This window comes from Cryptomeria japonica, chromosome 11 (assembly GCF_030272615.1).
Source record: "Cryptomeria japonica chromosome 11, Sugi_1.0, whole genome shotgun sequence".
Classification (NCBI taxonomy): domain Eukaryota; kingdom Viridiplantae; phylum Streptophyta; class Pinopsida; order Cupressales; family Cupressaceae; genus Cryptomeria; species Cryptomeria japonica.
Window position 1 is genome coordinate 166467198 of NC_081415.1, and position 27907 is coordinate 166495104.

The window sequence follows — 27907 nt, forward strand, 5'->3', positions numbered from 1 at the left end:
GTAGAAGAGCGAATTCAAGTGTATTAAGAAGCATGAGTGCACTTCATGAGTTAGAGATCAAGAGCGACTTCATGAGTTGATGATTTGGAGTGAACTTCATGTTTAAGGGATTTGGAGCGAACTTCATGTTTAAGGGATTTGGAGTGAACTTCATGAGTTGAGATTTTGGAGCGAATTTCCTACTTCACGAGTCAAGGATTTGGAGCGAACCTTATCTTCAAAGCTTCATGAACGAAATGGAACTAGAGGAATGAAGGAAATTTGAGAGCACTTACTTCATGTTCAAACACTCAAGATAAGTGACTTCAAGACTTAAAGATTTGGAGCGAATTTCCTACTTCATGAGTTACACATTTGGACCGAATTTTAACTTCATGAACTGAGAAATTGGGGCGAATTTCATGAATAAGCCCACATGAGCGAATTTCAACTTCATAACTCAAGGTATATGAGCGAGTTTTACATTTGAGGATGAATGAACTTCACAAAATGGTGTATATGTCATGATTTAATCTACATTAGCAACTTAATAATCTCAGTAAGATGAGCGACTTCAAAATCCAAGGTATATGGGCAACTTCAAGATTAGAGTATGAAGAGCCAACTTCAAAAATACATGAGATACATTAGCGAAGTTCAAGAATCCATGGGTATGAGCGAAGTTCAAGAAAATGGAGGAGAGCAAGTTCAAAGGACAAGGGCAACTTAATGAACATCAAGGGTGAAATAGACTTCAAGAGATCCTCTCCAAGAGCGAAAAAACAACTTCAAGTGTCTCTTCATGAGGGTGAATTCTCTTTATATGCTCTTATTAAACCTATATATCAAGTATATTTAATACTTGCTTGTCTATTTTGCAGGAGATGGAGAAAAAAATAAGGAGACCATGTAAGAAGCATTCACTTACACAAAGACATGATCTATAACATCAACGACATGAAGGGAGTCACAAGAGAAGGAGTTCCAAAGGAGAGGGATAGTGGTGACATCAGAAGTACATCAATACTTAAAAAAAAAAGACCTACATCGAGCATGATTGAAGAAGCAGATAGTTTCAAACGAGTTAATTAAAGTTTGCTTCTCATCATCATCATCACTTTAAGCAAACCGGATAATGTTGAGTATCAAGAGATATCTCTCAACATCTCTTCATGATGATGAATCAAATCAAGTCTACAAAGTGCAAGATTGAGGTGGCATCCCAATCACTACACCAATCCGAGGGGTCCACATCAACGCATCCAAGTTCAATGAATCAAGCTCATATATGAAGGCACAAACTCTGATGTAACTATCCTCTATCTATTGGTCCACATTCTCTGAATGTAATTTTCTCATTGGCTAAGAAGAGTTTGTTGTAACAAACCCTAATTAGGGTTTCATTGTAAAATCTTGGCCATTGATGGAGATTCGATCCTGGCCGTTCATTGTAAATGAGCTCTCTATATAAAGCTCAAGCTCTTCATTTGTAAAGGTAAATAGCTAATAGTTAATAGTTAGCTAATTGTGAATAGAGAAATAGCTAGTTAGTGAATAGAATAGCATAGAATAGAAATTAGATTAGGAGAAGGCAAAGATTGTTGCTAAACCTTGTTGTAAAGAACAATTGATTTCATTGAAGTTATGGTGAATTTGATTTGTTGCTTCAACAACTTGCATGGTCTTTACTTCTCAATTTACTTTCATGTTGATTAGTTTGAATGGAGGAAATTGTTGAATGCATTTGTGTGGAATCCGTTTAGTCCATACCACTAGCCTCTTGCTGATTGTAAGTGTGCCTTGTGTAGTCAATTGGAATGATATGAGTTTAACTTTGAATCATTATACATCCTTTGCTTATGCATTAACTTGAATGGTGATCAATATTTGATGGTATTGATTCGAATATCTTTGAAATGTCCTTAGAAGATTGCACTGAGCTTGTGTCAAATTGTTCTATTTGATGGTGAGATCTTGCCCAGTAGGATTCTGCCTAATCATTCATCCATCTTCTTACATTCTAGGCCTAAACATAGACTCTCTCAACCTTTCATCTTTTGCCATTTTTTCAAACTCAAGCTAGTCTAGGACAAAAAACATCACTAAATCACAACATCAGATGATCTAAGTTCCTGCGAATCAAGCATTCAGGCATTCAAACGTAAATCCCCTTGTTATTCCAGCATAATCACATCAACCAACAAGCTTATCCACACATAGTGACCCTACATTCATGAACCTTGGAGTCTTCTCAAGTGATCCTTAAGCTAATCTTCAACATTTGGGAGATTTTGTTCAAGAGAGAATAATATACCTTGGTATTTTATTCTGTGTTCGCATGTGCATAAAACACACATCAACACGAATAATAATTAACGGCTTAAAGACATTAGACACCAAGGAGAGGTGCCTCCTTAGAAGGGAAGAGATGCGATTATGGAAGAACATGACCCTTCCATTCCAAGGAAGAGGTATATATGATCGATATGTAAGGAGAAGAAAGGCATCAACCCAAGCATGATCAAACCATCTAGAGATCAATCAAGTGGAGATCTTATATAAGTGAATAATATTCAGGCATATAGCCACTGTGCATTATACTAGTAATTGGTATGAGATCTAAGTGTTTATTGCATTAGTTTTTTATACACATTCATAGATATTGACTCTAATAAGATTTATACTTGAATTATGTTTCTTCAAATATATATAAATATATATTCTGTCCCATAGTTAATTACATGTGAAGTTGATGGAAATAAGCCAGGGAGATGCAGTTTACTGGTTCTCCCAAGCTAAGTAGGCCATGCTAAGGGATGAAATTGTCTTAGTGGGACGTTCCTGCCGCTTGTGGTCCAAGTGGCAAATTGTCTTAGTGGGATGTTGTGCACTTTTGGGCTTAGTTGGGCTGAGCAGTTTATTGCCGCCCTTTCGAGGTTTTCCTATCGAACTAAACTTATGATTGGTTATGGGGTAGTTAGCTAGTAATAATATTTATCATTCCAAATAATATACTTGTTCACTAATCGATATATTTGTTCACTATTTCTTAAGTTTATTAATGATGAAATGAATTTAGTTTAGTACGTTACTGTTAAGAACAAATTATGTTGTTAGAATTGTCAATGTTGGGCACAAGCAGGTTAATCCCAATTTGGGGACATTACAATTGGTATCAGAGCCTTGATCTTGCCAGCCAACAGGGTAAATATAAATCAATGGATGCATTCCAACCTAGGAGAAGGGATCTATTATCTCAGTCCAAAATATGACAATGACTAAATGACAACGGCAAGACAATGTGAGAGATTGTTGAACATGACAATATGTGTATTTATGTATGCTTCGTGTCTGCATATATTTATGTGTATGCTTGGTGTTTTCATGTGTATGCTCCATGTTCGTCTATGATTACTTCTTGCTTAACACAAGTAAAGAGGCAGCCACATTTGTGGAAAGGTTAGCACTAACATATGGACAAACCTCCTCTTTACTCTATAGGATTGCAAGCATGGCAAAAAAATGGGCTGATCTCCAGGATATTCAAGATAGAATTGTCCCATGCCTTAGAGATTTGAAAGGAGTTTCGAAGAAAGAACTAATTGATGGAAATATAATTGAAGCAGGAGTTGTATATGACTTCAACAGTTGGCATTGGACATTGGTTGCACGTAGTGAAGTCTTGGAGAAAGTGAAGGCAGCTGTTGATAGAGCAGGTAAAAGAAATTCAAGACAAGGTTTACCTTTGTAGTTGCAGAGGTACTTGAAAAGGAAACTATCTTAGAGAAGGATACGAAGTTAGAAAATCTAAAGACCAAGACATAGGAAATCTTCTCCATTGGACCAGTCCCGAAGCAGAATCTGGCTAAGGCATCAAACCTCCTGTCCATTAGAGATGCTTTCCAAAAGCAAGAATTAGATTGGGAAATCACTTTTTCTATATGTGCAGATCATTTCGAAGGATTAGAATTCAGAGTCAGTGTGCTGCCACATGTCATGATGGAAGTGGTTGATCAAATTGTGTCCAAGTTCATTGAACTTTCTACCTCTCAACAGGAGAAGGGGGTGCAATCCTAAAAGATAACACCTTGTGCCATTTGTCTTACATGCACTGGATATTAGTTTTATTTTGGGAAACCCTAATTAGGGTTAGGTTGTTTTAATCTCGACCATTGATCTTAGATTGATCCTGACCATGCATTTGTTTTCAAAAACTCTATATAAACTCTTTATCTCATTTCATTTCAGTGTGGAGAGATTTATGAAATTGTTGGGTAGAGCTACTTGAATAATAAAAAGTTTATTATCAGTATTGTTTTGAAGTCTTATTGTTATCAAGTGGTTGCATGGTTGCATATTTTCTTCAACACTTAGAATAGATTTGCTTTGAAGTTGTTAGATGAATGAAGGATTGATAGTTTAGATTGGTGAAACTTTTGCTCATACTTTTTTTTGGATGGATGATTTTCATTCAATGTGTAAAGTTAGCCTGAGCTTTTGATGTGGATGCTTAACTTCTACTTTGAGTAATATTGTTCAATTGTTGGTATTATTCATAAGTGTGAAAATCTTGAGCACAACCTTTGAAGATTGCACATGCTTTGCGTAGTTGTCCTAAGCGTGGCGAAACAAAGTGTCATTTATTGGTTTCACCCTGTCTACACTGTCTCTTGAGTTCTTAGTAGTAGTTAGAATTCCTAAACCCTTATCCTTTTGTCTTTTTTTTGAAATCCCCAATCAGAAAATCCAAAAACATAGAGCATTTATTGATAAATTTGCCTAAGTCCAGCTTGTGAATGATACTAGTTGTCAAGCGTAAGTCTCCCTTGTATTTCAGCACACACTACCCAAGAAGCTATCCACATAAAGTCGCCCGTTCGCACATATAGACCTTGGAGTTGCCTTGTGGTCTTTCTCGCAATCTTGGCACAAGTAGTGATTTTGTTCAGGAGTGGATAGAGTATCCTTGGATATTTTATTCTAATGTTTGGTCTATGATAAAATATACACCAACATGACCTTTTTCCAGAACTCAATTAGCCAAATTATGCCTAAATAGTTGCTTCCAAGGCTCATTACCATGTAAAGCTTAAGTAATCCATTTAACAAGTAAAGCAACACCTTGTTTGAATTTTTAATCCCCATTCCCCAATTCTCTTTAGGCTTTATTCACAAATCTTGAGAAATTGCATGCTTTTTTATAATCTTTACCATTAGACCAAATGAAGTTCTTGATTAGACTTTTCAATTGAGTCAAATAAGAAGAAGATTTTTCAATTGAGTCAAATAAGAAGAAGAAACTGGCCAGCAAGAGGAGAAATACAAGGTGTATGAGGAAAATACCTTCTAACAAACTTGAAACCTCATAGCGAGAGATAATATGTTACCTTGCCATTTTAAAATCTTACCGTTCAGCTTGTTCATAACCCAACTCCACATCTTTAAGGGATGGATTAAGGACAAAAGGAATACCAAGATATCTGATCAACTCATGTGGCTTTAGACACTTAAACCTTTGCTCAAGATCCAATTAGGGGAATCATCAAACCTAAGTTACTAGTTATGGTATGGGTGTGGGAACAAGTACAAGGATATATACTCTTGCATTGATATGTAGAAGAGTAGACCTTGTGTCTTTCATTTTAATGACTTCTCCTAAGGATTTCAGAACTTACAAAAGTAGGAACCACAAACCTGGAGGAACATACATATTTCAAACCACTTAGGAGAGTATTTCATAACATCCTTAAGATTAGTAATTGGATCCTGTTGATGTATTTCTTATGCACATGGGAACACAAAATAAAATACCATAAGTATCTTATCCTCTCTTGAACAAAGTTATTTGAATGCTGAAGATTTGCCTAAGGATCAATCGAAATAACTCCAAGGTTCTGGTATGTAGGGTGTCTACGTGTGGATAAGCTCATTGGTTTGATGTGATTATGCTGGAATTCACAAAGGGACTTACATTCGAATGCCTGAATGCTTGATTAGCTGGAATTTAAGTCCTAACTACTTACTGGGAAATAAAGAAATATCAAAAGCATAGGGTTCAGAGAATCTATTCTAGGACCTTGAATGTAAGAAATAGATGAACGACTAGGTGGAGTCCTACTGGGCTAGGTCTTACTATTAGACTGAACAATTCGACACTAGCTCAGTGCAATCTTCTAAGGGAATTTTGAAGATGTTCAAATCGTTTCCGTCAAACATTGATCACCATCCAAGTCAATGCATAAACAATGGACGCATAACAATTTGAAGTTAAGCTCATTCAATGCTAGTTGACCACGCATGGCGCACTTCAATCAACAAGAGGCTAGTGGTATGGACTAGGCAGATTCCACATGAGTGCATTCAACAATTTTCTCCATTCAATCTAATTATCTACCATCTAATATGAAGATTCAACAAGAAACCATGCATATTGCAAGAAAACAACATATTTCACCATATCTTCAATGAAAATGGAGTCTTTTACAACCAAGGAAACATTTTCTTGCCCTCTCTTCCTACTCTACTCTAATTGCTTATTCTATTGACTACTCACTATTGACTATTAGCTATTCTAACCACTATTAACCTTTACAAACGAAGAGGCAGTGCTTTATATAGAGAGCTCATAATACAGTTCAACGACTCAGATCAATTTGAGATCAATGGACGAGATTACAAGATGGAAACCCTAATTAGGGTTTGTTACAACAAACTCTCTAAGCCAATGAGAAAATTACATTCAATGTTTGTGAGCCAATAGGAAACAGGGGTAGGTACATCAGAGTTTGTGCCTCTGTGCGTAATCGTGATTCATTGAATCTGGACACTTTGATGTGGAGTCTTCTGATTGGAGGAATAGTGATTGGGATGCCACCTTGAGGAACGTTGAGCAATGTCTCTTGATACTCAATATGATGATGATGAGAAGCTAACTTTGATTAACTCTTTTGAAACTATTTGCTTCTTCAACGTACCCTTGCATTGACCTTGGTTGATCCTCCTTCATCTTTGATGTACTTGATGAATGGTGTACCTTTCCTTGGCTCTCTTGTGTTTGATGATCAAGTCATTCCTTCTTCTTTGGAAGCTCATCTCACCTTGGAATGTTCGTATGATCCTTCTTCTGATATCTTGTGATTTCTCTATGCTATAGAATGAGGACTTTGAGGATATTTGGCTCTACTGCTTGCAACTGTTTGAACACTTGAGGTCTTTCAACTTAGTAGCACTTTGATTCTTCCTCCATGCATTTGAGGTATCCTTGATGATGATGAAGCTTGAAGAGGTCCCCCTCGTCCTTGCTTCCTGCAAAACAAACAAAAGATAGTATTAAGTATACATGAAGTTTGCATCTTTGGATAATTGAATTAACATAAAAGAACTCGTTGTGAGAACATGGGACAAGACTTTAAGGAAATTTGCTCCAAAGGTGTAGCAAGGTACATGCTATTATTGAAATTTGCTTTGGTCCTCTAGTGAAGTACATGAACGAATTTGGAAGATAGGCTTAGCTTTAGCACAAAACTTACTCAATTCACTCATTCTTTGGATGTTCACATCATTTTATCTCACTTGGAAGGTTCTCGAGGCAATTTCGCTCTGGACCCTTTACAGGGTACATGTCCTCCAAGAAATTCGCTCTGGTACCTTTGGAAGGTACATGAGCAAATTGACCTTCTCAACTCAATTCATGCTTGAACATGATACTCATTGCTTTTCTCTTTGATTTTCAACTCCTCTCCTAACCAAATCGACCTCTAAAAGGTTTTAGCTTAAATTCATAGCAAGGTATAGGGCTCTTAAGGAGAATTCGCTTCTGTACCTTTGGAAGGGTCAGGAGCGAATTAGGTGATGTCTTTGGTTTTCTCACTCCTTTGATGAAATCTCACTTAAAACCTACGATCCTATGGAGGCTTAGGATACGTTGAACGTTAAAATGACCTTCAAAGAGGCTCTCAACACTTCTTCTTTAGCAAGACACTCTCCTCAAGAAATTTCGCTCCTGTACCCTTGGAAGGGTTAGGAGCGAATTTAGCGTTTTTGCTCAAATTCCACTCAATTTCTCATAATCATTCACTCGTCAAAGCAAGTGAATTTAGCGTTTTTGCTCAAATTCCACTCAATTTCTCATAATCATTCACTCGTCAATGCTTTAAACTTCAACCTCCTCTCACATGAAGACATCACTAAATTTATCCCAAAGAAGGTCTAAGACTAACTTCGCTTTGGACCCTCTGCAAGGTACAAGGCCCTTAAAATTTTTTCGCTCCTGTCCTCTTGGAAGGGTCAGGAGCGAATTGGCTTTTCATGCTTAATTCATCCTTCATTTTACTTTTGCTTTAACCTTGGTCCATGCTTGGAAGGCATCCTAAGGGTTTTCTTGCTCAAATTTGGGATCAAAGCACAATCCTTAACAAGTTCGCTTGAGTACCTTGGCAAGTTACGTGACCCCTTAAAGCAATTCACTCTTGTACCTTTGGAAGGGTTAGGAGCAAAATTCTTCTTTTGATTCAATTCTTTCACCATTCCTTAATACTACACCTTGAACTTAGCTTTTGAATCCTTCTTCCATCATGATCAAGTCGATTTGCTCCCTAGTAAGATTCATTCAATTGCTTGAATGAGAAATTAGGACCTTTCAAGGGTTTTGCCCTTGTACCTTTGGAAGGGTCAAAGTACAGGCCTCAAGAGGAATTCACTCTGGACCCTTTGAGAGATACAAGAGCGAAACTGGTAAATAGGGCTTAGGCATTGATAAGGTTTCCTCTTAGCTTGCTTGTTCATGCTATTTTAGCTTCAAACCATCTTAGGAAAAGACCTTGAGGGCAATTTGCTTTAAAATTTGGGGCAAAGTTAATGTTTTTGAATAATTCGCTTCTGACCCTTGGCAAGGTACAGGGGCGAAGGTGAAATTTGCTCCTGTCCCTTTGGAAGGTACAAGAGCGAAATTCATATTTTCACTCAATTTTCACATCATTGCTCATGAATTTTAACTAGTTCAAACCTTTTAAGAGAGCTTAAGTGGAGACTCCTTCAAATTTTTCTTGTAAGATGCATGTCTTACCTTGATTCGCTCCAAACCCTCAGCAAGGTACCCAAGCTAAGAGAAATTCGCTTGTCCTTTGGCAAGGTACAAGAGCGAATTTGGCATGTTAGTCTCTCCGTCTGGATTCATATATGGAATATAACATTTAAGTATAAGTGACATTTCCTTATATCTTTCTTCTTTCTTATACTTAAATGTTATATTCCATATATGGAAATGTCACTTATACTTTAAGTTATATTCCATATATATTGTTAGGATGTTTGAGAGTGGTTTCGGACCTCCTGGAGTTATAATGCAAAATCTAGTTTTTGGAGGATTCTTCAATTTTCCAGACAGTCAAATTTCAGGACATTTCAGGATCAGGATGACATTCCAGACTTAGCCAAATTTCAGGTTATTTCAGGATCAGGACGACATTCCAGACTTAGCCAAATTTCAGGACATTTCAAGATCAGGATCAGGATAACATTCCAGCCAAATTTCAGGACATTTCAAGATCAAGATCAGGATAACATTCCAGACTTCTTAAGGCGAATTCGCTTTGTCCTTTATGTAAGGGATGGGACCTAGGAGGACATTATGCATTCAACCAAGGTTTGATTTAGCAACTTGAAGTGCGACCGGATAATACACAAAAAACACCCTAGGAATGATCTAAATCACCCCTAATCACTCAATTGACCTGACCTCTTGAGGAGATCCACCTGATTCAATCCCTTCAATGCAAAGGCTAAGACACTAAAATGACTAACAACAAAACCAAAAGAGCTAACCCTAGAAAGCAAAAAATGGGGGTCCCCATTTGCAATGGGCGACGTGTGAATACCTCACAACAGATCCCAAGCACAAGCCTTGAACATATGCCTTTCCACATACCAGAAAATTTTAGCTGTAATATTTTTTTGTTGCATACTGTTCCTCTTAAGGCATACGATGAAGAGCACTTTTTGAATTATAATAAAAAATTTAACATACAAACCCGATTTTTAACTCCATACATAAGTCAGCCATTCATAAATATTTTTTCTTGCAGGAAGAGCTTTAGGCATAAGATGCACACAGAGCATTTCAACAAACTTTAATCCATTTTTCTCTTTATCAAGAAATTCAAGCATTTCAGCATTTGTGTAAGGTTTAAAATAGAGGCGTGGTCACCTAGCATGCCATTTTGTTTGCACCTATCCTTGTGAGTCCCCTCTATTACCATGAATACAAAACACGACTCCTCCCACAAGTATCTTTCATGTAAATCAAAACATCTTTGAAAGACAAGGTATTAGCCCCAACACCATCTCTTGGCTCATCATTTCTTGCTTCCATCGAGTCAAGAGTCCTTGCATATAGCCACCTCCAAAAATTGCAAGATGAAACCCTTTGTAGGAGCTTAGATATCAGGGAACAGGTATAAATGTACACACTAAACCTAAAACTATAGAGTAAGCATAGGTAAAATAATCCAATAGAAGAAATTGGAAACACAAACAAGGGATGCTAAGACACAGACAAAACCCAAGAGCATAAAAAAAACAGAATAAAAAACTACAAAGGGGTTTAAGAAACGCAATTAGACCAATTTTAAAAGAAAAGCAAGAGGAAGGAGAACAATCGAGGATAACTTTTCACCTTCCCCAGTAGAGCTCTCCTCATTACTTTAAACATGTGTTGAGTTGCAGATTGATTATAGCAATGCTTTGTGTATGGTTAGCTCTCTTCCTTTGCTAAGATGTTCTTGGTTATATTCTTGAAGCAAATGCATATGCCTTTGCTAACAACTTATTTCTAGTTATTGACCTCCACAACTTGGTGTTTACTTTGCTCCATATTACCTTTTAGAACTTATTTAGGAAATGAATGAATTTGGAAAGTTTAAAAGAATCTCTATACAAGTGAGTCTGTTTTGGATGCCTGTCTTTTGGCATGGAACCATGACACAATTTGTATTAGTTTTGTTCACAATGACAAATAAATAATCATTACCTTGTTGAGTTTGTTGAAAGCCCTTGAAAAGTGGCATGAAGATGCTTTCCTATGGTTATTTGGGCATCGAGAGTGGCATTTATGATGACTTCAAGTTACATGGCTTACTTTTATGAGATGATATACAACCCTATATGAATTTGGTGATGTCCACAACCATGGCAGAATTTGTATTAGTTTTGTTCACAATGACAAATAGATAATCATAACCTTGTTGAGTTTGTTGAAAGCCCTTGAAAAGTGGCATGAAGAAGCTTTCCTATGGTTATTTGGGGATTGAGACTGGCATTTATGATGACTTCAAGTTACATGGCTTGCTTTTATGAGATGATATACAACCCTATATGAATTTGGTGATGTCCACTTGCAGCTTTTGCTGATATAGGCATATGCACAAGTTAACCAGTCTTCCTTATCTTGAACAGAGTTGCCACTCCCAAAGTGTGGGCTTTGCCCATGCATTGTATCATGCTTTCTTCTCATGGAGCCCACAACTTGCATAGTTGGTTCACTTTTTGGTCATCCAAGGAATACTCAACTTTCAGCTCAATAGCATAGAGTTCACTTCTTAGAACTCTAATTCATCCACATATTGATGTTGGTACTTATAATGACCAAAAGACTCTACATACAGGATTGTAATTATAACTTGTTAGCAATCTTGTTGTTCACCCTTTTCTTGTGCTTGATCAACAGATCGATCTATTGCAGCAAAACCAATCCACATGAAACGGTGTTCCTTCTATAGTTTTCTTTGAGTTAGTAAGTACTAGATATGCTGGTGATTTGGATGGATCATAGCGCTTCTAGTTATTTGCAGCTTGGACTGATGAATGCAAGTCTTTGTTGTATGTTGGGACTTCGATGCTACCCTCAATAATAACTTAAAATGATAACACATTGGTTTTTCTTTTTGCATCAATGTTTCCTCCATTGCATATTTTGATTCATTGTTTCTATTTCAAGTGTATTTACAAATTGGTTAACTTAGAATTAGTATTGGTGCATTGTGAATCTTTCTCTTCATCTCGTGGATAGCTTGTTTTGACTTTGAGACTTTCTCCACACAAGTGACTCAGTTCTTGATGTCAATGTGTGGAGAGGTGCAGCTATCTCGGAAAAGTATGCTATGAAACTTCTGATATTGTTAGCTTTTAAGGGTCTCAACTACTTGGTGTAAGGTCATGGAAAGAGGCCAGTAATGTCAGCCTAAGGCATCAACGCCACTTATTGATGCAAATTAGGAGATGTCAAGGGTTATCCATGCTGATGCCAGGAGTGGGTGCACTAATATCAATGTCCAAGTGGTTTTTGACCCCTATCATCTATCTCATTGAAGATGAATACTGATGTTAGTGAAATTATTTTTTTGGCCATGTATTAATGTTAGTGTAGGGCTATGCTGATGCTAGGTATTGGTTTCTGTTTTGCTGTCCAAAACCCTAATTTTGTGTTTTTTTGAAATCTTCCCTTGGCTCCAATTTGGGTCTTAAAATGGACCCTATTCCCCAACTACACAGTACTGAAGTCCTCATCTTCTGATCAACTTTCTTGCCTTTTGAGTCCTATTTGGCATCTAGAAGCCTTAGATTTCTTGTCCTTTCCTCAAAATCAACATTATGTTGAAAAAAATCATCATGATGCATTTTGGATCCAATAGAGGGCGCATTAATCTCTTGGATGAACACTTGTCAGCCACTTAATATCTCACTGAATGAACATTAAAGGTCCAATTACCATCTGGTAGAAAGTACATGGCAGAGTTATTTGCAGCCACCAATTAGTGCTTTCTATTCCCAGTAATATGGGAATGATGAACAACAAATGATCCCTATTGAGGATTGCCATATTAGGTTTGGTGGTGACCATACTCCCGTGACACATTTTTGGACTTTGTTGTCATTGAGTAGGGATATTGTTTGCCATTTGGACTAATTCATAACTTCATAATGTGAATACTCTCAGTATCATAAATAAGAAAGGATCTAGAGAAGAATTTTAGTAGTTTTCATATGGGAACTGGAAGGTATTTAAAATCAGATAGTTATTCTTTTCAAAATGTTTAAATAGTTTCTCTGTTTCACAAGTAAAGAGAGTAGAACTTTTTTCATGATTATTTTCCCTTTTATGAACCTTTTTTTCAAGTAGTCACCCTTTCGTTTTCTTTTCTGCAGGATATATTCCATTCTGGTGCAATAAAATCTGCCACTGATTTCCAAGTTTACATGGAGGTTGCAGGTCTATCTGGACTTGACTTTGCCTACATGGACTTTAGTTCTGTGTATCATACAAAGGTTGGTATATCACTATGAAATATAAATTACTAAGTATGGTATTTTCCACTCTGAAAAAATGAACTGCTGAAAATGGGATGGGAATCATAGAACCCATGGCAAGAAGTTGTTTGTTTTCTAGCATCATACTCTTATGTTTTTCCTAAAAGGATTCGTATGACTGCCTTTGGGGCATTGAAACAGTCATGATCTCCTAAATTCCAGAAGACTCCTTTCTCATCAAATAACGCTTTTCACTCATATTCTTATTTTTCGTGCTGACATGTCCTATTTCATCAATACATCCATTATTTGTTTCCCTTCTAAAATTTCATGACTTTCTAATGGGGGTAGGGGAGGTGGCATGGGGCTCTATTTATTTCTTTGTTGCTTTTCTCTTGCAGGTTCTTTTCCTTTCTTTCTCATCATAAGTAATCAACTATTTTAATAATAGTTCTTAGCTTTGAACAGACTTGTCATACAATGTAAACATTTTCTTCTTTTTCCAGCTTATGTTTGTATGGATGAATATGAAATGCGATAAATTATTATTTGTGTTTTCCCTACTTCAAGATAATTGTGCTCTTACCTCTATATTGTTGTTATGCTTTCCCTTAATGTTTTATAATTCATATCTGCTTACTTTGTTTCTTAGGGTCAATAGATGGTCATTTCAAATGTAGTAATCAATTGTTGCTTGCATTTGAATCTTCCCACTTGCAGGATCATCTCTTTCATTACAATCATCTTCGTTTGCATTAGCATCACTATGGGAATTTCTTACCATAATGTGTATACTTTGGTTCAATCGAGGATGCCATCTTTCTTCTACTCTCATTGGTCTGTAAATAGAAATGTTTGTGCAATGCCTTAGAGAGACTTGGAACTAGATGGAGATTATCTTATCCATAGGGCTTAGATATCAATATCTTTATTTGCATTTAGCACAGTTTGCTTATTTTTTGTTTGAAGGGATTAGTAAGGTACCTTGAGACACCAGCACAAGTTTGTTATTGTAATGCCTAATTATAGGTTGAAAACACAACAATTTTTTTTTCAATCACAACTACAAGTTACTTTGCCCACAAACTTACATGAGTATCGCCCCTTGACAAAACTAACACAAGCACCACGACACATGCATAATAACCCATGTAGGTGATGCACACATACATGGAGAACATCAAATTCTTTCACCAAGGAAGAGGGGAGATTCCTCAAACAATGCACTCATTCAAATGGGTTCACAAAATAACTAACTACATGATAGTAGAGAGTTGTATCAGCTCTGTCTACTAAGTGGCATGCATTCACATTGTAGAATAATTAAGCTACCTATATCTTGTGACCTTTTCACACATCGCCCCATTACAAACGGGGACCCCCTCTTTCTTGCTTCTTGCATTGGTTAGTTTAGGGTTTTGGCAGCATAGTGGGCAATTTTGAGTTCCCGTGCCCAAGTCTCAGATTTTTTATCATGCCTAATTGTCGTTTAGGGTTTTGAAGTTATAGGATCAAGTGCGTAAAAATTGAGATTTTAAACGATCCTAATTTTGTCTAAGAGTTATAGGATCAAGTGCGTAAAAATTGAAATTTTAAACGATCCTAATTTTGTCTAAGTGTAGACCTTTTTGAGTGTCAACGTGTTTTTGAATGTCCTTGTCGGTGATTTTTAAGTGCCTAGGTGTTTTAAGACCTTTAGGAGTTGTTTTCTCGCTCCTAGGTGGTTATGCAAGTTGATTTGGCACTTAATCCCGATAGGTTTCTTTTTGTTTCGCTCATATTTTGGTAAATTTGCTTAAGTCCCAATGCGTTTTATTGAAAATTCTAAGTGTCCAGATGATTTTGAATGGTTAAACTGTTAAATTCAGGATGAAAATCCATGTTCCAAGGGTCAAAATGTCAAAATTCTTTACAAGAGGTGTTTTCCCCCCCACATTCTTGATGACCCATGATTTTCCCCCACTCAAAATCCTGACTGGTGGTGAATTTCTATTGTATTCCAAATGGACCTAATTTTTCCCCCACTCATTATCTAGACACGAGGCGATTTTCCACTAGGATGCTCAAAATTTGACTAAGTGGGGGAATTTTTCCTGACAACCCACGATTTTCCACCCAGGATTGTGGATGACTTTAGCGAGGACTAAAATGATGATTCCTGATGCCTATTGATTTTCCACTAGGACTTTTATGACGAAATGTTGAGGATTTTAATGATTTTGGGTCCGGATAACTGTCCAGATTGGGGTCGATTTTCATCCAAGAGGATTTTTTGTGCTAAGTGGCAAGTTTGAATTGGAATTTTCTCTCCAGACTTGGATTGATTTTCCCTTGGAGACAATTTTGTGCAAAGTTTGATGAAATTTTGTTAGGATTTTTATCCTAATAGGGGTCGAATTTCCCCTAATTGCCATTTTTTATGATTTTAATAATTTTTCAGTGGGATTTTTATCCCATTATGGATCGATTTTCCCCCCTAATGGTCAATTTGATTTAATTTTTGAAATCTTTTTAATAAATTGACCCCACATTTAATTGTTTTTACAAACGTCAACGATTATTTAAAAACTAAAAACAATTAATAAATGATTTGCAATGAGCATTTAATGAATTTCACCTTCTCGAAGCAAATCGATTTTCCCTAGGCTAGTATAAATAACAATGTTTTATCCCACATCACTTGTATGGTGAAAACTCAAGGCAAAAGCAAGTTTAAAAGGTGGCCAGCATTATAATAATATTATATTTGCCAAGTGTGTTACTCAGGCAATTTTTCCTCCAGTTGGTGAGTTTGTTCAAGTGTCAAGTTGACACCATTGCGCTGAAGATTGTTTTTATTGCTTATTTTCCTTCATTCCCAGCCTAGGCGATTTATTTTGGCTGCCATTGGAAGAGATTACTTGCAGATTTTTCAGACTTTGGCGATTTTGGCTAGGTGGCGCCATTTTTGGGAGAAAGACGATTTTTATTTTGGGGAGGTTTTACCTATATTTTTGGTGATTGTTTGCCTTGGTTGGTGGCGCCATAGCTGGGAGGTTGCTGATTGTCATTTTCAGACCTGATTTTCACCTTTTGTTGAGATTATTGACCTCCATTGTTGGCTGGGCACAGCATTTTCAGACATACATTTTCATTCTCAGCTGACTTCCACCCAAGGCGATTATGTCTAGAGGCTGAATGGAGGAGTTTTGAGTGAGTTTTCAGAGCTTCGAAGTGCTGTTGTAGGTCTGAGAAGCCATTGTTGCAGGCTGTCCTCAGAAAAAATACCATTTCCAGCCACTTACCTACCTTGGTGATTTTGCTTGGAGCTCATTCCTTTGACTTTTCGTGATCATTTTCAGGGTTTTTATCACTTTGCAAGGTGCTGGTAAGTTTGAAACCACCATTTTCAGACTTCTTCTCAATTTTTTTTTATTTTACCAGCCATACATGTATGCTTGGAATTGATTGTTTTCATCATGGGAAGATTGTTTTCATCAAATTTTTGTATATCACGCGATTGCAACATGATTTTAATGACTGATTTATAGAGGCACAGGTTGTCTTCAAATTTGTTGGCAGCCATTGTTGACCTCGGGAAGGTATCCTCAGACAACTTTTGTGTGAAAATACTACTTTTCACACCTTTCTTAGTTCAATTCCCGATCCAGTATACTCCTTTGCACTCTAATCTTGAAAAAATTTCTAAGTATAAGGAGGTGTCTTCAGACTTTGTTAAGTCTGAAAATTCATGATTTTAATGATTTTCATACCCTAATCTTGTCATATTTACTTACTATTCATTAGGAATGTGGATAAATTTCTTGATTTCCATTCTTAAAATTGTCTAATCATTAGGAAATCAGAACTTGTTATCAAGATAAACTTTCCAAAGTGTCTAACTTCCAGCTTCATACAGGTGCAATGTCAAAGTCGGGAATTAGCATGTGGAGGGACCAACAAAAGATAGTTGAGACAAGATTCTATCCAGAATCCAAGATGTCATCCTGATGGAAGGAGATTACAGACACGGACATGCATTTCCTGAACATGGGCCAGATGCGACAACAAATGTTCAGAATTGAAAGTCAGATTCCTTCTCCAGCTTATGTGAACATTATGAAGAGTGGTATTTATCAGGCCGTTGGATTTCCATAGTCCATACAGTGTAGCGAGCTAATCTTGGAGTGTACACGATGTTATGATCCTTGTTCACGAATGATCAAGGCTCCTAAGGGTGCCATCATATCTTGCTGAGTTGTTAGGAGTTCCACGTGGAACAGACATGAAAGATAGAACCATGGATGAATATGAAGAAATATATAAGAAGAAGATGGATGCGTGCAAGACCGTAGTGAACAAGGAGTGGATGATCGATCCTAGGACTCATCATTCCAAGGCTCCCAAGACACTCATGTGCACAGATTTCAAAGATCAATATAATGATTTAGTATTCCTACTTAATCGAGTGATAGGGATGCCACAGGGTGCAATATATGATGGATGGATGTTCTATTTCATCCAGGATTGTCTGAAAGGAACATTGATCAATTGGTCGAAAATCATAAGTGACATTCTAGATTTTCAGCTAAAGAATGTAGAGAGGTCCACATCATTCGCCATGACTTCCTATTTGGTATACCTGCTTGCATGATTTGTTACCTATAAAGGATTGATATGTAGAGGGGAAGTCGGTAATGAACAAGGATAGTTTAGGAGTTATGAATGTTATCCACAGCTGAACATGTATCAAATTGAAGATTATAAGAGAGTGAATGACACATTCACTATGTACATAACGTGAATGTTGCAAGGTGGGATCCACAAGAGGTTGTCGAAGGAGGCAACATAGCTGATAGAGAAATATGGATTGTGGTACATATGGTTTCCCACTTTCACATACCTAAGGATTCATAGATTTCAATCCGAACCTTACAGGCTTCCTAGGTATCCTACAGAGAAAATGATATTACTGGAGGTGCTGAGGCAGCTTCTGGAGTTTGATTCTATCCAAAAGGATAAACATAGAACGAGAATGTCATTTCCTATTTCCGTAGGGAAGACATTGGAGGTTTGCCAATCCGCCGCAGCAACTAGCACAACAATTGAGGAACTTGCATTCTATGGATTTGCAACATATAAGAAAAGAGAAAGATTTGATCCAGATAAGAAAGTTGGAAGGATTAGGATAGATAAGTTCATCCACAAGGTAGACATAGAGGATTATTGGGCCAACCTGATGGACGAGCAAGTAGTGAAATAAGAATGTGGTTCAAAATGTCAGTGGATTTCATGAGGAAGTGTGGACTTTTCTTCGTTCTTGATCAAATATTAGATGACAAGGATCATACGCATCCACTATATGAGAATGAAATGAAGAAGGTGATTCTATTGCCTAATTGGTCAGAACAAGAAGTGATAGATTTGAATGTGTTGATGAGAGAGGTCTTGAGTTTCTCTCGAGGATGGGTAGACAATCAGATGAACAATTTAGTTGACATGGGTGGTACCTTCACTTATGAAAGGATGAAATCGGAGGAATCTGCTTCTGAGGATGATCAAAGGACTATCAATGATATTAGGATTCATGGGGATGAGGAGAGTCAAGCTCTCAAACGAAGGAAGAACACACTAGGAGAAGTCAAGGCTAGAGGGATGAAGATTGAGGAGGTTAAGAAGAAGAAACAAAAGACTATCATTCCTTCACCTCCCCTCATTGTCTCATCAATCAAGGAAGTTGAAATGCCAGAATAAAACAAAGAGTTTGAGCAATGCCTGAACACAGTAATATTACCTAAGAATGCTCAGGATTTACATGGCACAGCTACATTTGCTCCACCTAATGAAGATGATGATCAACCGGGATCTCCTAGTGTCCTTTTGGAGGTTAGTTTGGGGAAGAATGTATATGATTTGACTAGGGATAATCCTGATGATGATGTTATCTTTGCATTGAGAGAGCTTGTTCGAGAGATATGTCTCAATGATGATATGGATGACCGCTATTCCTGATTGGCTAATGAAGAGTATGGAGAAAAGTAAGAAGATGGTAGAGGCACAACCTATTAATGACATTGATGACTACTTAGCTAGGAGCAACAAGGAAAAATAACCAAAGAAAGCTGAGATTTTGTCACACGTGGCTAGAGATGAGAAAGGAATGCGGATTGCGCAGGTGGCTGTTCCTATTGGAGATGTGACAGCGAACATTGCTACTCCCATGGATTTTCAAATTACTTCAGTTTCCCTTGGCCGTACTACAAAAGAGCAGGAATTCTAGGAGGTTGGTGATAGTCAAGGCAATTAGTGCGAGATTGGATCGGGAGATTGAAAAGAGAGAGAAGTACGAAGAAGAGAATATCAGACTTAGATAATACATTTCAGGGATAAGGCGTGAGAATCCCACCCTTATTTCTCCTATTGCAGTTGATCATGGACTACATACACATTATGAGGCATCGAGAGATTCACTCTCAGAAGTGGAGAAATGGATTGAAGATACAAAGAGATAGGCGGATGATTTCCTTACTCACTTTGTCCAGGCGTTTGACAGGACACCAGGGCTCATATTCAGGATATAGTATTTGGAGGGAGTTTGGGAGGAATTCCGACCTATTCAGGAGAATACTATTCTACGCCTTAGAGATTTGAAGAAAGTTCCTATGTCCACATTGATCAGGGAAAATAATGTGCATAATGGAGATAGATACAATTTCCATGGCTGGCATTGTTCATTAGCCATGAAGAAATCAACTTATGAGAGCGCACAAAAGAATTGTGCAGAGATGGAAGGATCAATTCATGATATTCACTCGAAGATCTTTGTCTCAATTGAAGAGTTATTGGGAGTTGATGTCAGTGAAGCTAGTGGTTTACACTTAGTAGAATTGAAAGACAAAATGGAGTTCATGTACTTCAATCAGTTGGACTCTTTGAAGAAGAGTCAGATTGATGACTTGGTCTCTTTGTTGATTCATGTTCACAATTCGCAGAAGCTCATGCCAGATTGAGAGAACACCTTGGATGCTTGCTTGAATGTGTTGGACATGATTGATTTACAACAGGATACCTTACCTAGTATTTCCATAGAGTTGGATTCTATATTAGCTAGATTCTTGGATTATGCTGTGAGAGAAAGAGATGCAGAACAAAATCTTCTAGAAGTCCCTATTTGATGACTAGGTGTCTTTCTATTGGGCCATATGTTGGTGGCTCCATTTTTGATGTAAACCCTAATTAGGGAAACTCTAGGGTTTTGTTGGCACGATCTTGGCCCTTGATTTTGATTTAATCTTGGCCATCCATTTTGTATGAGACTCTATATATACCTCATTGCCTCTCATTTTTAAGGGAGAGATTTTTTAGAATTGTTGGTAGATGTTGCAGATTTGAATATAAATCATTGTTCGACTTGATGGTGATTTTTGTTTAAGTGTTGTCTTGCATTCAAGGTTCTCAATTCCTCCAAGTTAGACTAGAATTTTAGATTAGAACTTGCTTTTCAATGTTTGTTACATTGAATGAAAGAATTGTTGAATGTATTTGTATGGAATCCATTAATCCATACCACTAGCCTCTTGTTGATTGTAAGTGTGCTGTGCGTGGTCAACTAGAAATTTATGCAAACTTAACTTTGATTATTATACGTCCATTGTTATGCATCAACTTGAATGGTATCAATGTTTGATGGTAGTAATTTGAATATCTATGAAATACACCTTAGATGATTGCACTAAGCTCGTGTCAAAATCTGTTCGACTTGATGGTGAGACCTTGCCTAGTTTGATTCCATTGAATTTATTCATCATTTCTTGCATTCTAGGCTTAGAATAGATTTCCTATCCGTATTCCCTTTTGCCCCCGTTTTAGAAAGTCTTGTTAGAATTAAGTCAAGAAGTACATTGCCAAATCCTAAGTTATCAGCACACCCATTTCATGTTCATGATAAGTGAAGTTGATTCGGACAATTGTGTAAGTCCCCAAGTGAAAACAACAATTCACATCAACCATTGAGTTACCCACTTGTCAAGACCTGACTGTAGAAACCTTGGAATCATTTTAGTTGATCTTACCCTTGGCATCTGAGGTGATTTTGTTCAAGAGAGGGTAAAGTACTTTGGTATTTTATTCTGATGTTTGCATGTGCATAAAACACACATCAACACTATGATAGCAGGCGACCTGCCACTTAAGGAAAACCACTATAGCATTCTTTTAGTTCTTTAATAAAATGAAGGTATGGACTAGATTTCATTTGGAAATAAGCGTAATTCTATTTCATTCCTTAAAATTGGCATGAAGATCATCTAAACAATAATATCTTTACTACAATAATTAATCTGTTGCTTTTACTAGCAAATCACATGATTCTAAACCATATACCTTTGAGCAAGGGTACAAGAAGTGATACACACATACCTTTCTTATGAGGTACATCCTACCAACACAAGTATTCCTATCAATTTTTGAAATTGGACAAAGAGCTAATGCATATATACTTTGATTCATCAGAAACACAAACATACAACACTAACAAGAGAAGGGCTAAGTTCCCTTTAATTAATAAAAGATAGGTTGCTAGAACTATTATTTCTTTTTTCTCTGATTAACCTTTGGAACCATTTGTATAAACAAAAGAGAATTAATTAATTATCACTATAAAGTTCATTCATTTCTCGCTACCCATAGATGAAATTTATAAGGATAAGGAAGGGATGAATGAATGAAAGATTTTAATAACATTTACAAGGCCAAAGCAGCCTATGGGACCCATGAACAACACACCCCCGCCTCCCCAAAAAAATAGGGCACCAAAACCTTATACAATTTGTAACCTCTTCTCCAGATCTACTCTTCTATAGTAAATTTTGATCAATAGATTTGCTGTTTTGTCTAGTTTTGTTTCTTCAAACAAAGTGTTTAAATAGTTCGTTTTCAAAATGTCCTCATAGAGTATGCTGAGCATTCCATGACAAAATGTCACTCTGTCTCTACTGCCCCCTTGTTGCAAAATAGGCATATTATCTTTTCCCACTCTTCTTTAGGTATCATCCGTCTACCTGTTTCACTCCTTAGGTGATGGAAGCTAGTTCTTAATTGAGCTATTAACATTTTTGCTCTCCATTTAATATTCACTCCTATGTAGGCTTTTTCCTCATGGTCTCCTATGGGGTTGAATTCTTTGATATAATAGACCTTTTTACACCCATTTTGTTTTGTCCATAAGCTACTCTTGAATTTTTCTTTCACAAATGTTTACCGCTACAACTGGTAAATTAAATACAGGAAATAATAATGTACATTGCAATGCATACTAGACACAATAGTAAAATGTATTTTTATTCGCACATGCAATTATTATAGAGAAGAAGACCAGAGATGGTTGGCCAAGGATTACAATAGACCCGACAATACGGTCCTACTTCCTTGGTGGTACATGACATTTTTAAAGGACCTGAGGGTTGCCAAGAGGTACACCAACCATCAACCAACTGACACATAACTATCCGAGAGTGACAACCCACTTAATACAATTAATTAATACACTGTCGGGTAACCAAAATTATCAAACATAACAATATGCATTCTATACTGACTACAACAAATTTATTTATTTCTTCATTGGTGTTTGGACCTTCCCGTATATCAATGTCCCATTTTTTCATCCATTCTTGGAAACTTAGATAGTACAACGGACAACCTACCCAAATATTTTTGTTCACAACAATTAAGTTCCATAACAAAAAGGTAATAAAATATTAGTCCCTGAAACACCTAAAGCTTCCGCATCCATGATACAAGAATATGTGGATACAAAATTATATTAAATGTTTATTAATCCAATCCACTAAGAAAGCATGATCATATAATACCTTTCTTGATATATCATGATGTAATGAAAAGTCTACTTTTATCATCTATAGGTTTTGTTTTATGTTCATTCCTTATAAAAAAAAATGCATATGTTCATTCCTTATGATTTGCCCATAAGCCATTTAATTGAGGACAATATGTTGAGAGATCATTTCATGTATAACTATGCATCTCATCTATCATTACATGTCTTACTAAGAGGCTAGAGTGCTTATAGAGGATTTTTATTAGTCCCACCTATCTATAGGCTGAGACTAATGTTTTCACTACTCCCTCTTTTCCAATTAATTTTTCTTTGAAAACCATGTCAGATATTTAACCCATATAGTTTATTCTATGTAGTTTGCCTTAATTTATTTATTAATATAATTTCTCTTTTTATTTTTACATTTTTCTATTGGCTGTATAGTTTTTGCTGGTTTTTTTATGTTTTTTCTTTAAAATAAAAACAAATGACCAATCAAAGGTAACAGGGAAAAAATTTAAATGGTTTTCTAATGTATAATATTTTTACGGTACATAAAATTAAAAACATTGATCATAAATGATTTTCTAATGTATAATTTTTTTATGGTACATTATAATTAAAAACATTGGTCATACGCATTTATGAGTCTGTTTCATACTCTATATTCATCAAATGCTCATCTTATGATAATTTGAATGTGTTAAATAAGCCTTACCATATTTCAGCTGTTACAGCTAGATAGATAGACAGCTTACCAGAAGTTGTCGAAGTTGGAAGTCATTTTCAATTCGAAGCATAAAGGTGTTTAAATGATCAAACTTTCAATTGACAGTCATGGTTAATATGAAACTCCAGATTGGTCCCCAAACAAGGCTTGAATCATGACGCCAAGGCTTGAATCATGATGACACAGTTTTTAAGAAAAAGATTTGTGTTCGATTTGCATATTACAACACCCAAGTAACTCAATTATGAATGGTACAATCCAACACGGCAACAATACAAAATAATAATTAAAAATAGGCACGTTCAATTTTTTTATATTTCTAAATTTTTTTCGTCTTTTGATAAAATTTTTAAAAAATGGATGATAGTTAATTCAATATAATTATATAGTTTTTTAAAAATATATAATAAACTAAAAAATAATAAAAAAACAATTACAGATATTTACTTTTATTATATTGTACTTCTTTTTTATTTTTTACATAAGATAATTTTAAAGATAAATTTTTAGTTTATATAAAATAATTTAGATAATTGAAATAAAAATATTAAATAATTTTAGTTTGATATTAAAATTTGATCTTTTATTTTTATTTTTGAAGATATAGAAATCTCATATCTAAAATTCAAAATTTTGTCTTAGTTTAAGTAGAATTAAAAATTCATATTATCATTATATTTAAAAAAATATTATTAATTATTTATATTTTAAATTTTTTCTATAAAATATTGATTGTAAAATTTTAAAAAAATTCAATAATATTTAACATTATCTATGATATTAAAAGATATAAAGAAAATTACATAAACATTTTTTTTAAACCTTATTATTATGTTTCTTGGTATTTTTAGATTTTTCACTATGATTTTATTTGTAATTTCACCTTTGGCATGGATTCTCGCAATTTTCCATCTCTCCATGCATATTTCATTTTGGCGCTTGATCTTGGCTTGGGGCGGATTTTTACTGTGAAGGAGGAATTCAACTTTTCATGCTTTTGTCTGACTTGGATGGAGTTTTTGAGTTTCTTCCGGATTAGGCCGCCATATAAGATTTGGGGTGATTTTCCAAACAAAGACAAATTTCCCAAGCTTTCCATTTCAGGAATGGGCTTCCAACACTCAACCATCTTCTAGCTTTCTTTGTCTGCTTTCTGACTTTTCGGAATTAGAAATAGTTGCAAATGCTTGATCTTTGTCACCTTGCCCGAATGGTCCTGTCAAAACAAACTTTCCAAAAATAGAAACCTTTGAAGTGTCAGCGTTAGACCCCTAGACAAGAGACATGATACAGGAATGACTTACTATAAATAGAAACTTACTAAAAATAGTATGTTTGATTTTTTGCAAAATGATGACATTCTGGGACTCAGTAAAATCCTTAAAAAATAGGAACTTTCTAGAAATAGAAAGTTGCTCTGTTTTGGCTCAAATTTTACTGGGAGGTTCCTTGAAGGGTCCTGATTCCAGTCCTATTTTTAGTTTCTTTGAAACCTTAACAAAACCCCCTAAAATCTAGGACAAAAGGTAGAAACCCTAAAAAAAGACAAAACAGGCGCTAGACTTCACCAAACTCGCTTAAACGAAAAGCAGATTAAATCCAAATGACCCTCAAACACTTGCAAAGTGGAGAGACTGACGAGACTGCCACCAAAAAACCACAAAAAACCAAGACCAAAAGACCAAGAGGGCCTACAAGTTCGGGGGTCCCTATTTGGGATGGGGTGATGTGTGATTAGGTCACAACACTACCAAAGGTTTATAAAGAACTTCGCTCAAATCTCGTACCCATTGGATATGCTAACATAGAAGGGACAACCGTTCACATGGGGAGATGAACAAGAAAAGGCATCTATTGAACTGAAATCAAGATTGGTTAGTGCAACTATCCTAGCGTACCTAGATTGGAACAAGGAGTTTTATGTGCATGTAGATACCTCCAACTATGCAATCTGGGCCACATTGGCACAAGTGGATGTACAAGAATTGGACCACCCGGTCTTCTTTGTTAGTTGCCTACTCTCCAAGGTTGAATGGAACTACAATACAACCGAGAGAGAGGCACAGAGCGTGGTGTCCTCCATCCACAAGTTCCGTCACTACTTGCTGGTGAGACCCTTCAGGTTCTATGTGGACCACCATGCATTTATGTATTTCATGAACAAGCCAATCATCCAATGGAGGGCAAGTAGATGGCTGCTCTTATTGCAAGAATTCATGTTCACCATTACCATCCACCTGAGGAAAAGCCATGTCATCGCTGACCAACTATCGCGGATAAGTCGGGAGTCACCGGATGGGGTGAATGAGGACTTCTCGGATGCACACCTTTTCCAAATTGCAACCTTGCCGCCTTGGTATGAAAGCATCAGAGAGTACTTGTCAACATCCACCCTTCCAAGGGAGATCCCACTGAGCCAAAGGAGGAAGCGAGCACTTAAAAGCAAAACTTTTCAACTGATAAATGGGTTGTATAAGATGGGTCCTGACTAGGTGCTACAAAGATGCGTCATGCAAGAGGAGATTCCTGGAGTGCAGCAAGAGTCACATGAAGGCTTGGAAGTAGGCCACATGGGACTAGATGCCATTGCACGCAAGGTGTTACTAGCAGGATTGTGGTGGCCAACACTACATACGGATGGTCATGAGTGGGTAGTGGGATGTGATACATGCCAAAGAGCAAGAAAACCATTGAAACGAGACTTCATGCCTCTATTTCCCTTGCAGCCCTAGGAACTGTTTGAGAGATGGAATGTTGACTTCGTCAGACCACTGAAGGCGAGTCAAACAAATCAGTGCAAATATATTCTGATGGCAACGAAGTACCTCACAAAGTGGGCTAAGGCTATATCACTTCTTGATAATAGTGGCATCAGTATGGCGAAGTTCATCTATGAACATATAGTGACAAGTTTCAGTATCCCAATCCAAATTACAAGTGACAGAGGAGTACATGTTGTGAATCATGTCATTCGTTTAATGATGACAGAGTTTAAGATCTCTCCCAATCTCTCAAGTTTGTACTACACTCGAGTTAATGGTTAGGCCGAATCAACAAACAAAGTCTTGGTCTCCATAATATGTCATGTGGTGTGGAGGAAGAACACTAGGAAGAGAGACTTTGAAGGTACTATGGGTGTATCGCATGATGTACAAAGTGACGACGGGGCATACCCCATTTCAACTAATCTATGGGAAAAGGGCAGTGCTTCCAGTGGAGTACATGGTGCTGAGTCTACACATCGCTATCAAGAATTGCCTCGGAGATACGAAGAGCCTGAAGGAACATCTCCTTACCTTCGATAAGCCGAATGAGCGTAGAGTGATGGCATAGTGGGCGACGAAGGTTGTACAATATCGACAAAAGTTATGGAACGACAAACATCTTTGAAGAATGAACTTTCAGTCAAGGCAGTTAGTACTGAAATACAGTGGTCACAAATAAATTAAACCGGGGAAGTTTAAAGTTCGTTGGCTAGGATCCTATAAGGTAAGGGAGGTTGGTCAAAATGGAGCCATTAAATTTGTAATGCTTGATGACAACCCCATTCAAGACTTGGTGAACAACTCTAAACTCAAGATTTACTAGGAGAGGAAAGGACTCATTGTAGCAGTAAACATGGTGGGATATGCCACCTGTGGAGATTGGACAATTGGGAGAGATGAAGTGCTTGAGGAAAATTCGGTGATTAGGGACCAACCATATGTATGAGATGAAGATTGGGCTGCACCCATAACCTGGCTAGAGGAAAGAATGTTGAGAAAACATGTCAAAGGCATTGCTGTACCGCACATCCACAAGCACTTGAGAAATGCGTATTTTGGCATACATGCACTTTGGATACGAATGGTTGGCTATTGGAGGTGGAAAGCACCATATGAGGGAATACACTAAGGGTACTTGGCCTACAATATTGATGAAGAAGTGGAGAAGAAACGAAAGGAGGAACAAGGCCACGAATTGGAATCGGAAGAGGACCTGTAAGTGGAATTTGACTTGAAGTATGGGGAGACGTTGGGCCCACGCCTCAAAATGATTGTGAAGGCAAATGATATGTTTATCGCTGAGCGGGATGGATA

The 27907-nt window shown here is 36.8% G+C and overlaps 1 protein-coding gene across 3 annotated transcripts in view; it reads left to right on the forward strand.

Moving 5' to 3' along the window:
* LOC131032482 (uncharacterized) overlaps positions 1–27907 on the forward strand; it is a 227653-nt gene that overhangs the window by 36840 nt on the left and 162906 nt on the right. For all 3 annotated transcript variants that reach the window (XM_057963474.2, XM_057963475.2, XM_057963476.2), the window contains one exon: positions 13180–13299. In XM_057963474.2, the coding sequence (XP_057819457.2) occupies positions 13180–13299 (120 nt within the window). The remainder of the gene's footprint in view (positions 1–13179; positions 13300–27907) is intronic.